At 41.6% G+C, this 16107-nt stretch overlaps 1 protein-coding gene across 3 annotated transcripts in view; it reads left to right on the plus strand.

Annotated features, from left to right (window-relative positions):
• The window catches only part of Spata16 (spermatogenesis associated 16), a 345630-nt gene that overhangs the window by 80579 nt on the left and 248944 nt on the right, over positions 1-16107 (plus strand). For all 3 annotated transcript variants that reach the window (XM_017319720.2, NM_029150.4, NM_027583.3), the window contains exon 3: positions 14592-14737. In XM_017319720.2, coding sequence (XP_017175209.1) covers positions 14592-14737 — 146 coding nt within the window. The remainder of the gene's footprint in view (positions 1-14591; positions 14738-16107) is intronic.

Consider the following 16107-nt stretch of genomic DNA (forward strand, 5'->3'; position numbering starts at 1 on the left):
ATCCCTTTACAAAGTCCTGAAGGTTAATGCATATCATACGCAAGCTTCAGAGCATACACAAATTACTGGCTGGTCAGACCAAGGTGAAACACGGCAGAATGAAGCCTCAGTGGCCACACCTCCGATCTAAGGGTAACTAGGAAGAAAAAAAAGCAAGGCTGTGGCACAGCTATTTTAACAAACAGGAATAGGAATGATTAATTACTTCTAAGTGTCGTTCAACAGCTAGTCACCCAGGGAGTAGCCTTCTTTTCCATGTATTTAGTAGAGGTCACACTATGGCCTAGTTGGCTGAAAAGCATTGCTCTGGAGACCCTGAAGGTCCTTTTAGGTCCAGTGACATGGGAGCATAATTCTCCTCATCTTTTAGCCCTACACAGCGAGTGTCTCTCCTGGGGAGACACCTGAGTAGGTCTGTGGGGCGCCCTGCTGGGAGTTACCTGTGATGAGCTCCTCATTCACCCCTCATCCCCATGAAAAAGAATGAAAATGTGGGACCACCTGGGGTTAGTCTACAGAGGAGAGATGTGCTTCCTTCCCTTGAGGGAGCAGAGAAGACACCCACTGGAGTAGAAAAAGCGTTAATTCCTAAGATAAGGCACTTGAAGTTTTGAGCATTTAGTTTAGTGTCTGAAAGGGAATTTCAAAGATTCTGTGAAGGAATTTGGAGAATGGAAGCTAAATGGTTTTGTCTAATTCTCCTTCATCAACATCTATTAACCTACAAGAAGAGATGGAAGAAAGAAAAAATATATATAATCTGCCAAGAGCTGCAGACACCAAGTGTAATTTTATTTTAAAGACTGAAGGAAAACAGCTGATAGAAAGGAGATTTGGGTGTGTGCATGCACATGCATAGCCTAGTGGCAGTCTACATAGACATGCACGTGGCCCTGGATTTAATTCCCAACAGCACACACAAACAAGTCAACCTTAGCTAATACCTTTGCATGCCTAATTCAGAGACATGGGAGGATCTTTTGCCTGTTGCAACTAGAACACCAAAGGACTTTCCCTCTTCTTGGAAAGTCATGTCTGGGATGCTAATGCTATCTTAATCTGTAAGGCAACTCTATTTCCATGCACAAATGTTAACTCTCATTAATTATGTCCAAGGCAGAAGTGGCTGAACCAGGAAGTGTTCCCCCAATGGGCCACCATGATGACAGAGAAAGAAGAAATGAAAGAGAGAGCAGTGAGCCCTAGGGGCTGAAGCTTGTTTCACATTTGCTGGCTTCTCCATTTGCCTCCTTCCCATTCTCCTGGGAAAGGTGACCATAGCAAATGTCAGTTCTCAAGTGAAATGGCACACAGATAAGCTAAGGAGAAGAGTCCAGTCTACAAGTGAGCCTTCAGCCCAAAATAATTTCTTCTTACATGAAGACAGGACTTTAAAGGAATTCCATGTGATGAGGAAATGGAAGCATAAAGATCAAGTGGTATCCAGAAAGTTTATATCCAGGAGAAAATCGCCAACCTGGAGAGAGAAGGTCTGCATAATTTCCACCAGAGAGCTGGACACTGGGAGAAAAAGGCTGACACGTGGGTTAAGACACAGAGCTTATAGAAGCAGAAAATTTTATATAAGCATAAATCCCAGCCTTCTACTACTAAGTGGAGCAGGTTACCAGGTGATTTGATACAGCTTTAATACCTGGGAAATGGGGCAATAATACCTGCCTTATAGACTTCATAGAGACACTGAGACTTTAAATGCAATTAGCATGTAAATGTGTCTCAGAATTGGTAAGAGTTTGTTACTAATGGGATCTTTAATATCTTGCATCTCTTTGGAATTGCCCTATAAATTTCTAATTTTATTTGATATAATAGATTCTTATCGCTTCTTGCATCTTAGTCTAGAATTTATTCTGCAATTTAGTCTTTAAGTTTTAAAATTTTTCATTATATCCTACAATTCTATAATCTCAACCACTCATTCAAAATAATCAAGAGCTTATTAAATAGCTTAATAATCAATAGCTTATTAAAAGACTTCTCACAATTTAAGAGTGTTTATATATGTGTGTGCAAATGTGTTCAGGTATGTGGGTTCATATGTTGCACATGCATGTGGTTGTCAGAGATCAACCCCAGGTTTTATTTCTCGGAAATTGCAGACCTTTTCTTGAAACAGAGTCTCCTCGCCACATAGGCTACGATGGCTATGCTAGGGTGGCTATGCTAGGGTGGCTATGCTAGGGTGGCTATGCTAGGGTGGCTATGCTAGGGTGGCTATGCGGGGTGGCTATGCGGGGTGGCTATGCAGGGTGGCTATGCTAGGGTGGCTATGCTAGGGTGGCTATGCTAGGGTGGCTATGCTAGGGTGGCTATGCTAGGGTGGCTATGCGGGGTGGCTAGCCTGTAAGCCTAGGGACTCTGCTTTCTCTGCCTCCCTAGCACCAGAATTACAAGTGCACATACTATGCCTGACATTTACGTGGACTCTGGGGCTCAAACTCAGCCTTTCCTATTTGGAAAGCAAGCCCCTACTGATGGGGTGATTCTCCAGGCCCTTTCTTTAATACTTTGATTCGAGAGAACACATCTTGACTGCCACTTCTGCATCTTTGTTGGGTTTCTTCTACATTGGCTTCATTCTCAGCCCTTTATCCCTATGACAAAGAACAGCCCCTTGGCCCTGGGCTTCTGTGAAATTATATCACAAAGACAGAACATTTCCCCAAATGTCCTTCATGCTTTCTGCTTGTAATCCAGTGCCTAGGAGGCTAAGAAGAATGGTCATCATATGTTCAAAGCCAGCCTTGAGCTTCACACTAGGACCTTATCTCAAAAAGAAATAAAAAAGCAGAACTTGCCAAAATCCCAGGCTTATGGGAATTAATAAAAATTAGTATGAATATAAAAGACAAGATGCAAATGTGCTAAGCAGATAATCCATACAAAGTCCCAACCTTGCGAAAGAAGGAAGGAAGGAAGGAAGGAAGGAAGGAAGGAAGGAAGGAAGGAAGGAAGGAAGGAAGGAAAGAAAGGAGAGAGAAAGAGAGAGAGAAAGAAAGCAGATGGCAGAGTTTTGAAAAATAATAAGCTCACTTTTTCTTAACTAGCGCTCATAAGAGACATGAAAATTAAAAACTATATTTTTTGAGAAATCACAGAAGCATACAACAAACTTATGCATAAGAAAAACTGAAAGAAATGAATTAACCACTGAAAGACATTAGCAAAAGGAAAACCAAGAGGGAGAAATAAAGCCAAAAAGAATGAGTCAGGAAAAAGAAAATTAAGAGATTTATCTGAGATTGCTGTTCTTAAAAAATAAATAAATAAATAAAGCAAAATAATCCAAGTTCTGGCAATTCTGGCTGAGGTCACCTTGGAGCACAGGTTTTAAGATGTTCTCAGAATGCAGTGTTCTTCACTGTAATGACAGATTTTATGATACTCTGGATGAAACTAATGATTTTGTAGGAAAACAAAATTTAACAAATTGGGTACAAAACATGAAAAACAAACTAACTTCTTAACTAGCGCTGAATATTATTCTGCTAAACCCTGGCAGGATAATAATCAAGTGGTGCACAGAGAAGGTGAAAGGAACTGAACTCAGAGCTTTTATCTATTTATTTCAGTGTTCCCAAGTAACGAAAAGATAGGGAACTTTCCCATCTGCCTCCTAAAGCACAAGCCAGAGACAAAAATATTGATAGCTGTAACAATGCATTGGAAAGAGTTAGGAGGTGTGGCCTTGGAGAAGGTGTGTCACTGCCCTCAGGATCTGCAGTTTCAAAGACTCACCTTATCCCTGATCTACTCTTTGCTTCATACCTGTGGTGTGAGGTGGGGCTATCCCTGCCTTTGCTCAGTGATATGGACTATAACTCTCTGAAATTGTGAGTCCAATTAGACAGTTCCTTTTGTAAGTTGCATTGGTTGTGGTGTCCTATCAGAGAAACAGAAAAGTAGCTAATACAGTTGCATACTGGGCAAAACTCCAGTTATACATTTTCCAAATGAAAATAAGTCAGTAAACATCAGAACAGTATAATCTGACAATTAACAGACCTTGTAAGCAAGCAACATATCCATGCACATGGCAGATAAACTCCACAGGTTACACTAGTGACCAAAAGTAGATGAGATAGCATTCTTGCCTTTCCACGGGGCAAAGAGTAGATGGAGTGAATAGCACTAACACCTTCTGTGGGTAAGGTGGACAATCCAGAGATTTAGTGCCTCGTGGGTATGGTTACAGTGGACTGAACGTGCTCTTGTGATATATATGCTGCAATAGTTTCTTGTTATTGTTGCTTAATTGAATTGTATACTCTTACTCAGCAATTCCAACACATAAGAACAAAACCTAACAACTTGAAAACATTTAAACATGGGTAAAGGGCATAGAGACAAGGCTGAGTTATAGATATAGATGATATAGATAGATAGAGGGAGAGAGAGAGAGGGAGAGGGAGAGGGAGAGGGAGAGGGAGAGAGAGAGAGAGAGAGAGAGAGAGAGAGAGAGAGAGAGAGATTGTGAGATAGTTGCTATTAAGAAAGGTTCTTGTGGAAAGAATTAAGCAGGAATCTTGTAAGTCCAGTCATTAAAAATCATCACATATATGTATATATGCAAGCACAGAAATGTGTCTTTCAGAGGAGTAAACATAAAAACTGATTACATAATAAACTGGCTAAAGATAACAAGTATCCCTTTTGTTGATGGATGACTGGAGATGTACAAACCTCCACAGGATGGACGTACATTGTATAATCAACTATACTAGTCTCAGTTTCAAGCTTAACAGTGAAGTTAAAAATTTTAACTACTTGTAATTTCTGAATCATCTAAATTCCCAGCATTTTAACACTGATCCTTTATCCATGACAATAAAGAGATAATTCTGCTTCTTTAGTTATGGTTTTGCCTAATCTGTTGAGGACTGATTCTTTTATTGAACAAGATAATAACAACTCCCAAAATTGAAGTACAAACATGAAAATATAAAACCTCTCTCTTTTATCAGAGGCTCCAGCTGATGATGTAGCATGTGATTTTTGCTAGGTTTCTAGAAATTCATAACCTCGTCTGCATCCTCATCTCGCTACAGATTGGAAGTGCACAGGGTTGTGGTGTGAAGCAGATAAAGATGCAAACTCAACCGCAGCCTTTGGGGATAATCGCCCAGCTAATACCTAGAGGCTGGAGTAGGGCATGCAGGTGCTCCAGAATCCAGTTGGTTTTATCTGAAAATGAGTTCGCAGTCTGGACAACGTTTCCTCATCTCCTAGGTTTGTTCTCGAGCCCTGTGAGAGGATGTGTCAGTCCCACACACCTTCACCACTGGGGTCATGCTTGCAGCATTGCTTCAGACACTGTCCGCAATTGTTCCTTTTCTATTGCTGTGATAAAACGCCATGACCAAAGCAAGTACTAGAAGACAGGATTTATGTTTGGCTTATAGCTCTAGAGGATTAGAATCCGTGATGGTAGGGACAGCAAGAGGCAGACATGTTAGCTGGAACTGGGGGCCAAGAGCAGCGGGATCATATCTCCAACCACAAACAGGACACAGAGAGAGCTTACTGGGAATAGTCTTTGAAACCTCAGCTCCAGTGTCAGTGACACTGCAAGGACTTCCTCCAGCCAGGCCACCTCCCTCTCCAAACAGAGCCACAATGGCACCAAGTGGTCACATGGCTGAGATTTATGGCAGACCTCTCATTTAAACCATCATACCAGCTTCTTATTTTACTAAAATTCTGATAGATGTGTAAGGATAGCTTACTCTCATCCTACTTTCCATTTCTCTGGAGCCAGGAATGTTTTTATGTGTACATGTGGTGTGTGTACATATTTTAAAATAAATGTGTCCTAGCCAGAGCTTTAAATGGGTTATGTGTGTGTGTGCATGTGTGTGTGGGAGAGAGAGGGGGGAGAGAGAGGGAGGGGGAAGAGAGGGGGAGAGGGAAAGGGGGAGGGAGAAGAGGAGAGAAAGAGTTTGTCTATGTGTCTGTCTCTGTGAGTGTGTGTGTGTGTGTGTGTGTGTGTGTGAGAGAGAGAGAGAGGGGGGGGGAGGGGGAGGGAGAGGGAGAGAGAGAGAGAGAGTATGCGTGTGTGTGTGCATGCATGTGCATATGTGCATTCATGCAGCCCTGGTTCTCCTGGAATTCTCTTTGTAAACCATGCTGGCCTTAAACTCATAGAAATCCATGTACCTCAACTTCTTCAGTTCTGGGATTAGAGATGTGCATTACCATGCTAACTATGGTGGTTTGAATATGTTTGGCCCAGGGAATGGCACTATTAGGAGGTATGGCCTTGTCACAGGAAGTATGTCTCTGTGGAGGTGGGATTTGAGACCCCCTTCCTAGCTGCCTGAGAGTCAGTCTTCTCCTGTTTGCTTTTAAAACAAGATGTTCAACTCTCAGCTCTTCCAGCACCATGCCTGCTGGATGCTGCCATGTTCCCACATTGATTATACTGGACCTCAGAACCTATAAACCAGCCCCAATTCAATGTTATCCTTGGTCAGGGTATCTCTTCACAGCATGGAAACTATAAGACAGTCACCTAATTTAGAGCCTTTTTATTTTGAATTTGAGTCCACTATGGTCCATTCACAGAATGTCTCTTATGTTTTTTCCATTTTTTAAAGACTATTTTATGACTCAGGCAGTTGTTATGTAGGCAGCTTCCCCATGGGAACTTCTAAAAATGTGTATTCTGTTGTGTGCTGTGCTGTGCTGTGTTGTGCTGTGGTTGTGCTGTGCTGTACTGTGCTGTGGTTGCCTCTGCTGTTCTATTCTGTGGTTGCCTGTGCTGTGCTGTGCTGTGCTGTGCTGTGCTGTGCTGTGCTTGCCTGTGCTTTGCTATGCTGTGCTGTGCTGTGCTGTGCTGTGTGTGCTGTGCTGTGCTGTGCTGTGCTGTGCTGTGCTGTGGTTTTCTGTGCTGTGGTTGCCTCTGCTGTTCTATTCTGTGGTTGCCTGTGCTGTGCTGTGCTGTGCTGTGCTGTGCTGTGCTGTGCTGTGCTGTGCTGTGCTGTGTGTGCTGTGCTGTGCTGTGCTGTGCTGTGCTGTGGTTGTCTGTGCTGTGCTGTCCTGTGCTGTGCTGTGGTTGTCTGTGCTGTGCTGTCCTGTGCTGTGCTGTGGTTGTCTGTGCTGTACTATGCTGTGCTGTGCTGTGCTGTGCTGTGCTGTGCTGTGCTGTGTGTGCTGTGCTGTGCTGTGCTGTGCTGTGTGTGCTGTGCTGTGCTGTGTGTGCTGTGCTGTGCTGTGCTGTGCTGTGCTGTGCTGTGCTGTGTGTGCTGTGCTGTGCTGTGGTTTTCTGTGCTGTGCTGTGCTGTGCTGTGCTGTGGTTTTCTGTGCTGTGCTGTGCTGTGCTGTGCTGTGCTGTGCTGTGTGTGCTGTGCTGTGCTGTGCTGTGGTTGTCTGTGCTGTACTATGCTATACTGTGCTGTGCTGTATGGGTGGTCAAATGACAATTGTAACCTCTATGTGGGTTATGATTCTCACCCTCATAACTCTGCTCCCTTAGTGTTCTCCTGCCTTAGTGATCTAGCTTTGCTGTCATTTGTTAAGAAGGAAATAATGAAACTTTTAACTACTACTATGAGTCTGTTTTAATGAACATATTTTACTTTTAAAATTAAGAAAGTAAAGCAAAGGATATAAAAACCTATAAAGATTTTAATAATATTCTTTATTGTGGTAGAAAAACATAAGTATAGAAACCATCAAACTTAACGTCAACCATCAATGGTAGCATCTTTTGATTGTTTTTTTTTTTTTAATATCTAGAAGCAGTATGTAAACTTTAAAGATGATTGTGGCTTGGACTTGTCAATACTGAGAACTGAAATTTAAAGCCTTGTGTGTGTGTTATTTTCTCATCACTGGGACTGAACACCTGAGAAGAATGGAGGGGTTTGTTTCAGCTCACAGTTTGGAAGAGTAGAATCTGCGATGTTGGGATGGGTATGGTGGACTCAGAGGGAGAGAGGATGTGTGGCAAGGACCAGGGAGCTCAGAACAGAACAGAGTCAGGCTATAACCTGTAAGTTCCACCCCAGCAACAAAGTCCTACAGCTAGACCCAACTCCCAAACGTGCCCCCAAAATAATGCCTCTGCTGAGGTGAAAGCATCAGATGCAGGAGCCTGAGGGATATTCCACACTCAGACGGGACTCGCTGTCCTCTCACACAGCCACAGAGATTTCTAACTTACTAGCCATATAAATCCTGCTAATGATGGACACTCAGTGTTGTGGGCAAACAATTTTGAGAACAAGACAAATATATCTGTTATTATTGTGCTGTTTTTAAAAATTGAATTACAATTTTTGAAATGTCTTTGTCCATGATATCCAACGATAGATGGGATATCTATTACTTTGAGGAAGCATATCAACAACCTTAGAAAAATATCTTCTAATTCTAGCATAATCATCTTACTGTTTCTAGAAAATAACCATTTTTGTAAAGTATATATTTTCTTATTGAAATTTGAGTTTGAGTCTAATTCGCTACTGAAATCTCATTGTAACATCTACCATCCCTTTAAAACAATTATATCCATAAAAGTTTTGATGACAGTTTTTTTATTTTTGTTTGTTTGTTTGTTTGTTTGTTTTTCAAGACAGAGTTTCTCTGTGTAGCCCTGGCTATTCTGAAACTCACTCTGTAGACCAGGCTGGCCTCAGAAATCAGTCTGCCTCTGCCTCCCAAGTGCTGGGATTAAAGGCGTGCACCACCACTGCCCAATGACGGCAGGTTTTTTTCTTAAATATTGTGAGTACTTGTGTTTTCTCAAGTTCATTTGAGAATGAACTTGGGCTACTTCTGAACTAAAATTAACACTCGCTATTTTTTCCTAATTCAAAATATTTTTTCTGAAATTATAATTTAGTAACATTTTTCATACTATGATTCTATGTCTTATTCCTCTAAATATTTGAAGAAATTTTTTCTGCAAACCAAGCAGAGCCCAGTGGCTCTCTATAAGACTTCTTGTGAAGGTTCTGTCTTCTGGAGTCTTATCTGCACAGTCCATCGCATTGCCTGCACAGCAAACGGAAAGTTCCATTAAATACCCGCAGTGTTTTTGAGATCCCAGTGGTAGCCTTCTGTACAGACTGGCCTGTAAGAGTACTTGCAGCTCTAACACAGAACACTTCACCTTATTCCAAAGCTGATTGCAACAATGTACTGCTTTGAAAATAGCAGCTCAGCAATCTTTAATAAAATCAATAAAGTTCTCAGTCCTACAAAGCTTGATTGATAAAGGGAGATTATCACAAATACACATAAAACCTACCCAGAAGCGTCTGCTGTCTCGTTTGAATCTGAGCTGTCAAGTTGTCCTGCCTTTCACTGTTGTCTCGGAGCTTGGTTTCAGGAGGTGTTCCTGTTTGTGTGCTAAGAATGACCATTTTTATTGCTTTTCTGTCCTTGAGTGTCATGAAAGGGGAGAGTGTTGCAGACACTGGGAGGCAGGGTGTTTATTCTTCACTCTCTCTCAGTGTTCTTACAGTCTAATATGAGGGAGTCTGAAGGTCGGCTTCCTCTTGCCATGCGGGATCTAAATGTCCTGGTGGACCATTCGCAGCCTCTTCTCTGTGGGAGTCACACATCTGTTGCTCAGGACGTGCTTGACGGTGAAAGCCAGTCCACACCCAGAAGGGTGAAGAACACACACAATGTGTGGCTTGTTTCTTTCAGTTTAAGATTTTTAAATGAGCAAACCTGTGTGATTTTATTTAAGAGATAAAATGATCTCTTAAATATATACATATTTACACACACAAGTAAATATATCATAATATATACATAAGTGTATGAATAGCTGGTGCTAGAAAAGAAATTATTTCTACATTTAAATGTTTATTTAAAATAAAAAGATTAAACAGGAAAGGAAATAGGCAAGGATTAGAAAAACAAATTCACATAGAGATACAATTACAAAAACTTCATGAAAAAGACCTAATTTATTCGTATCTGAATGTGAATGCAGCACTGTTTGCTGGCGTATAGTAACAGGCCTCAGTAAATATTTACTTCCTGAGTAAAGATGCCTATTCTACCCATCAAACTGGAAAAGGATTGTTAAAACAATGTAAATCTATAAAACAAGGCACTGTATCAATTAACTAGCAATTTGAACAAGGAATATGAAGCATTTGTATTTTACACTTTTTTCAAATAAGTTATTTTGGTTGTGTTTGCTTTAGCTTTTTAAAATAATTTCACACATGAATGAAAATATCAGTCTACAGCTTTCCTGCCTCCTTCACTCCGCATTCCAATTCCTCCAGTGTTCTGCTGCTCCCTCTCAAATTAATGATCTCTTAAATTGTTATTTTATATGACTATATATACATTTACATAAATATACACATACATGTATACATATGTATGCATATATTCACATACTGTATGTATTTGTATATGCATATATATGCATACACACTATATATATGAAGGCAGAGTCATGTAGTGTTGCTCATAAGTATGTATTTTAGAGCTGACCATGTGGGAGTGGATAACCTATCATGGGGCTCCTCTCTGTAATGGCTGAATCTCCTCTTTTTTAAAAAATAATATAATTATTTTATTTATTCACTTTACATCCCACTCACTGTCCCCTTCACCGTCACTTCCTCTTACAATCCTTGCACCCTTGTCTTCTCCTTTGAGCTGGTGGGCTCCTCCCCCTGGGTTTCCTCCAACTCTGGCACTTCAAGTGTCTGCTAAGCTGGGCACTTCCTCTCCCACTGAGGCCAGACAAGGTGCCCAGCTATAAGTAGAACATATCCCATGTACAGGCAACAGCTTTTGGGATAGGTTCCGCCGCTCCAATTATTTGGAAGCCATATGAAGACCAAGCTGCACATTTTCTACATGTGTGCCAGGAAGCCTAGGTCCAGCCCCTCCTGGCATCCAAGTTAGTTGATTCTGTTGGTCTTACTGTGGAGGTCCTATCCTGTTAGGGGTTATAATCCTTCCTCCTATTCTTCCATTAGAGTTGCCAAGTTTGACCCACTGTTTAACTGTGGGTGGATGCCTCTGTCGAAGTCAGCTGTTGGGAAGATCCTCTTAGAGAACACTCGTGCTAGACTCCGGTCTGCCAGCATAACAGAGTGTCATTAATGATGTCAGGATTGGTGCTTGCCAATGGGATTGGATCTCAAGCTGGGACAGTTATGGGTTGTCCATTCCCTCAGTCTCTCCTCTATCCTCACTTCCTGCATTTCTTGTAGAGAGGATACATTTTGAGTCTAAAGTTGTAGGGGGTAAGTGGATATTAGTGTCCCTATATCTCCACCTGGCCTACCTCGCCACAGGAAGCAGCCTTTCCAGACTTCATATTCCCAATGCTATGAATCACAGTTAAGGGCACCCCCATTGATTCTTGGGTACCTCTCCAATCCCAGGTATATGTCACTTCCTGGAGATGCCCCCTACCTACTCTTTTTGTCAGTTGCACATATTCATTCATTCCCATGGCCATCTGGCCATACCCTACCCCTTCCCACACCCAACCCTAAGAACTGCCCCACTCTCCTCCCAATCCCCTCTCCCACCCAATTCCCTCCCTCTATCTGTCTTCCACAACTATCCCATTACACTTCCACATGAAACTCAAGCATCCTTGCTTATGCTCTCCTTCCTATCCAGCCTCCATGGGTCTGTAGAGTGAAACATGGGCATCCTGTAGTTTTGTGCTGGGTGATTTTATGGCTAATATCCACTTATAAGTGAATACATACCATGCATGCCCTTTTGGGACTAGGTTACCTCACTCAGGATGATATTCTCATGATCCGCATCCACTTGCCTATAAAATTCATGATGTCTTTGGTTTTTATAGTGGAATAGTATTCCATTGTGTAGATATCCATTTGTCAGTTGAGGGACATCTAGGTTGTTTCCAGTTTCTGGATATTATAAATAAAGCCATTGGTATTCTGTTTAGGAAATTGTCTCCTGTACCAATGTATTCAGGGGTATTTCCCTATTTCTCTTCAATGATATCACTGTATCTGGTTTTATGTTGAGGTCCTTGATCCACTTATTTTTGAGTTATGTGCAGGGTGATAATTATGTGTCTATTTTTATTCTTCTACATGGTAGACATCCAATTAGACCAACATCATTTGTTGAAGATGCTTTCTTTGTTTTCCATTGTATGATTTTGACTTCTTTATCAAAACTCAAGTGTCCATAGGTGTGTGGGTTTATTTATTGGTCTTCACTTTGATTCCATTGATCAACATGTCAGATTCTGTACCACTACCATGCAGTTCTTTTCACCATTGCTCTTCAGTACAGCTTGAGGTCAGGAGTGATGGTTCCTACTGAGTTCTTTTATTGTTCTGGATTATTTTAGCTCTCCCGGGATCATCATTTTCCCATATGAAGTTAGATTCTCCTTCTCTTGGTAGCCATTAATTGCTTATAGTTCTTGATCTAGTGTGAGCCTTGTCCTCTTTCCTTATCTGTGCTGGCATGCCAGTTAGTGCTGTCATTGTGCTGGTCCTGTACACATCCGTGTAGTGCTAGTATTTATCAGGGTATCTTCACTATCACATATAGAAGACACTGTCTTAAAGAAGATGCCCTGTCCCTCTGTCTCTCACATGGCTTCTGTTCCATCTTCCACCAGGCTTCCTGAACCTTAGGTACACAAGTTTTGCTGTAGATGGATCAACTGGGTTTGCCCGTAGTTAGCTGGACTCTGCCATTTGACCAGTTGTCTATTTCTTTAAGAAGTCTCTGGTGTGAAAAGGAGCTTCTGGGATGAGGGTGGAAGGCTTGTGTATCTGTACTTAAAATGTATACTAGTTCAGGAAAGTGGCCATAGTAGGCTCTCCACTAGTTAGCTAGGTGAAGAGTACCAAGCATAAATTTCCTCATTTTGAGTAGACCTAAAGACTAGTGAAGTGGCTTTTATGGGTCTGTCTTTCTGGGCTGGTCATTATGTGGTTCACAAGCTTCATAGATGCAGACTATAGATTGCTTTTCTCCATTGGAAGCATCCCTAGCACCTCCCAGTGCCATGAAAGTTGCACCTAAGAGAGGAGCCTTCCAGCGCAGCTCCAGCTTGATTTTTTTTCAAGTGCTGTGTCTGATGTGGATGTTGTCTCGCACAATGCCCTCTTGCTTTCAAGGTCAGGGAAGCAACCCAGGGCAACAACACTGGCCCACATTGTTCTAGGAGTCTCTTCAACTCCCATGACCAATAACAGGAACGAAGATTACTCAGGCCTCGCATTGAGATTTTGTTAGTCTCTGGCTCTTTGAGAAAACATTATCTCTGACACAGCATAATTTAGTTTAAGCTGTATACATATCTATGTGCATAGACTTGCATATGTATTTTATGTGTCTATTTTAAGTCAACATAAAATAATACATTCCCTTATGGCTTTCTCAAACCTCCTTAATGTTATTCTCCCCTCCCTCACTCCCTCAGTATCTCCCTCCCGCTCCTTCCCTAGTAAGAGTCCCTGTGTTCATTTTTCCAATATCCCCCTTAGAGCTCTTACTTCTGTGGCCCACGGTCCTTTGTATCTTCCATATTGCAGAGCTTATTCCCAATCTTAACATTTAATGCTAGGATAAGGAAGAACATGTAGTGTTTTTACTTTTAGATAAAACTAAAACTGGTAAAATACTTTAAAACACAAGATACCTACTGTGAACAAAGTTGCATTTTTTAAATAAATTCACAATACTGTTAGTATAAATAACAAGCAGGACCCAAGACTGTATAAGATAATATGAATTGTTACCTCCAGTGAGAACATTTCCTCCACCATAAATACAAATAAAGATATAAAAGAGCCATGAACCACATATTGTGACTAAAGTCAGTGGGTAAGAGATATGGCTGCCCCTCCTCCAGTTGCCTCCACGGCAAGATTATTAGGAAACTCCGAGAGAAGAAAGTGCTGACCCACTCTGTCATGCTACTGACATTTGTTAATGTTTGTAGTTCTCTCAAAATATTAATTAATTTCTTCCTCTACAGTTTATCTACGTTGCCCAGAAACCACTAGCTTCCTGGAATTTTTATTAAGAATTCCATATTCTTGCCATGTTTCTCAGATACTGTGACTTCTGCCAATAAATCCTAATAAATTTTTCACCTCTTTTCTTTCAGTAACATCCTAGAGGATCTGATTCAGACTCGAATTAATCACTGATCAGGTTAATGGCTCCTAGGAGTTTACTTCCGATAGCCCTTATTATATTAAATCAAACTTGATAGTGAGCTAGATCATTGCTCCATTGGGCTTTCATAAAAGCACTGGTATTTAATATGATTTATGACAAGTTTTCTCCTAATACCTTTGCTTATTGTGTGCTTTCATTTTAAAACATTTTGTGCCAATGGCACTGTTCAATATCTATCACCCGTTTAAAATATTTTATAGGAAACGTTTACGGTAAAATATGTCACATTTTTATTATAGGCACACAATAATGAACAAGAGCCATTTAACTTACAACCAAAATATTAAGATTTTACATAGTTTTGAAAAATTATATGTGCATGTGTACATCTTGCTTATTAAAAAGATAGCTTGTGTGGCAGCAGGGCCAGGAGGCTTAAAGTGTGATTCTTTTAGCTTTGCAGCAAAGGAGCAGCTCTGGGGAAACCCTTTGAAGCACACGCTGAAGACATAGCAAGCATCGCAAGTTTCATTGAGACAAAGCTCGTCACATGCTACCTACGTATGCGGAAGCCTGACCTTGCCCTGAACCATGCGCACAGGTAAAACGAAATGCCAAAGGCTAAGAACTGTGCATCCAAATCTGGGTTTACCTGGTAGCCTTCCATTGTATTGCAGTTTAAGGTTGAAACTCAAAGATTCCACATCACCTGATGTACAAATCTGAGCAAATCACAAATCAGGAAGCCCACAGAGGGTTCAACCCCTAGAGGAAGAAAAAAACAAAACAGAACAAAACAAAACAGAGGTGGATGTTCACAATGCAAAAGCAATTGCATCAAGAAAGAAAGAAATATGAGAATAAGATAAGGAGAGGAGACACTGAGGGAAAGGAGAGCTTGTAAAACTACAGAGAACATGGGGAACAGACAGGAATGTGGACTGTGGTTGACTCAGGGGACCTTGGCATCCTCCAGACAGCTTTCCAAAGGCACGAACTGTTGTTATCTCTGTCCTTAAAGGTTTGCAATTTATGTTTGCATCCTTCTTGAGAGTTATGTATGGCTCGGTAACTATGTGGATTCCTAGAATCTCCATGGTTACTCGGCCTACCTTGCAGGCTATGAGAATGTACCTGCCCCACAGTCTGCTTCCTTAAAGGTCTTCCTCTCACGATGAATAATCCATGGGAAGCTGCAGGAAAGATGAGTGGATTGTGCTGAACTGTTCACAGGCCTCTTGTTGATATGATGGCTCCCTCTTGCCTGGCTTGCATCAATCTACTGAGGTCTTTTGTGCTTTTCGTTTTCTAAGTCATTTTTTTAATTAGATATTTTCTTTATTTACATTTCAAAACCCTGTATGCCCTCCCCCAGGACCCTCCTCACAAACCCACCCACTCCTGCTTCCTGGCCCTGGCATTCCCCTATAATGGGGTATAGAACTTTCACAGGACCAAAAACCTCTCCTCCCATTGATGACGGACTAGGCCATCCTCTGCTACATATGCAGCTAGATCCATGTGTCCCACCATGTGTGTGTGTGTGTGTGTGTGTGTGTGTGTGTGTGTGTGTGTGTTTGGTTGGTGCTTTAGTTCCAGGGAGCTCTGGGGGGTACTGGCTAGTTCATATTGTTGTTCCTCCTATGGGGCTACAAACCCCTTCAGCTCCTTGGGTCCTTTTTCTAGGTCCTTCATTAAGGTCCCTGTGCTCAGTCCAATAGTAGTCTACAAGCATCCAACTCTGTATTTTTCTGGCACTTGCAGAGCCTCTCAGGAGACAGCTATATCAGGCTTCTGTCAGCAAGCACTTGTTGGCATCAGCAATAGTGTCTGGGTTTGGTAACTGTATATCGGATGGATCCCCAGGTGGGGCAGTCTCTGCATGGTTATTCCTTCAGTCTCTGCTCCACACTTTATCACTATAACTCCTTCCATGGGTATTTTGATCCCCCTTCTAAGAAGGGTGGAAGT

Source organism: Mus musculus, chromosome 3 (assembly GCF_000001635.26).
Source record: "Mus musculus strain C57BL/6J chromosome 3, GRCm38.p6 C57BL/6J".
NCBI classification, from domain to species: Eukaryota; Metazoa; Chordata; class Mammalia; order Rodentia; family Muridae; genus Mus; species Mus musculus.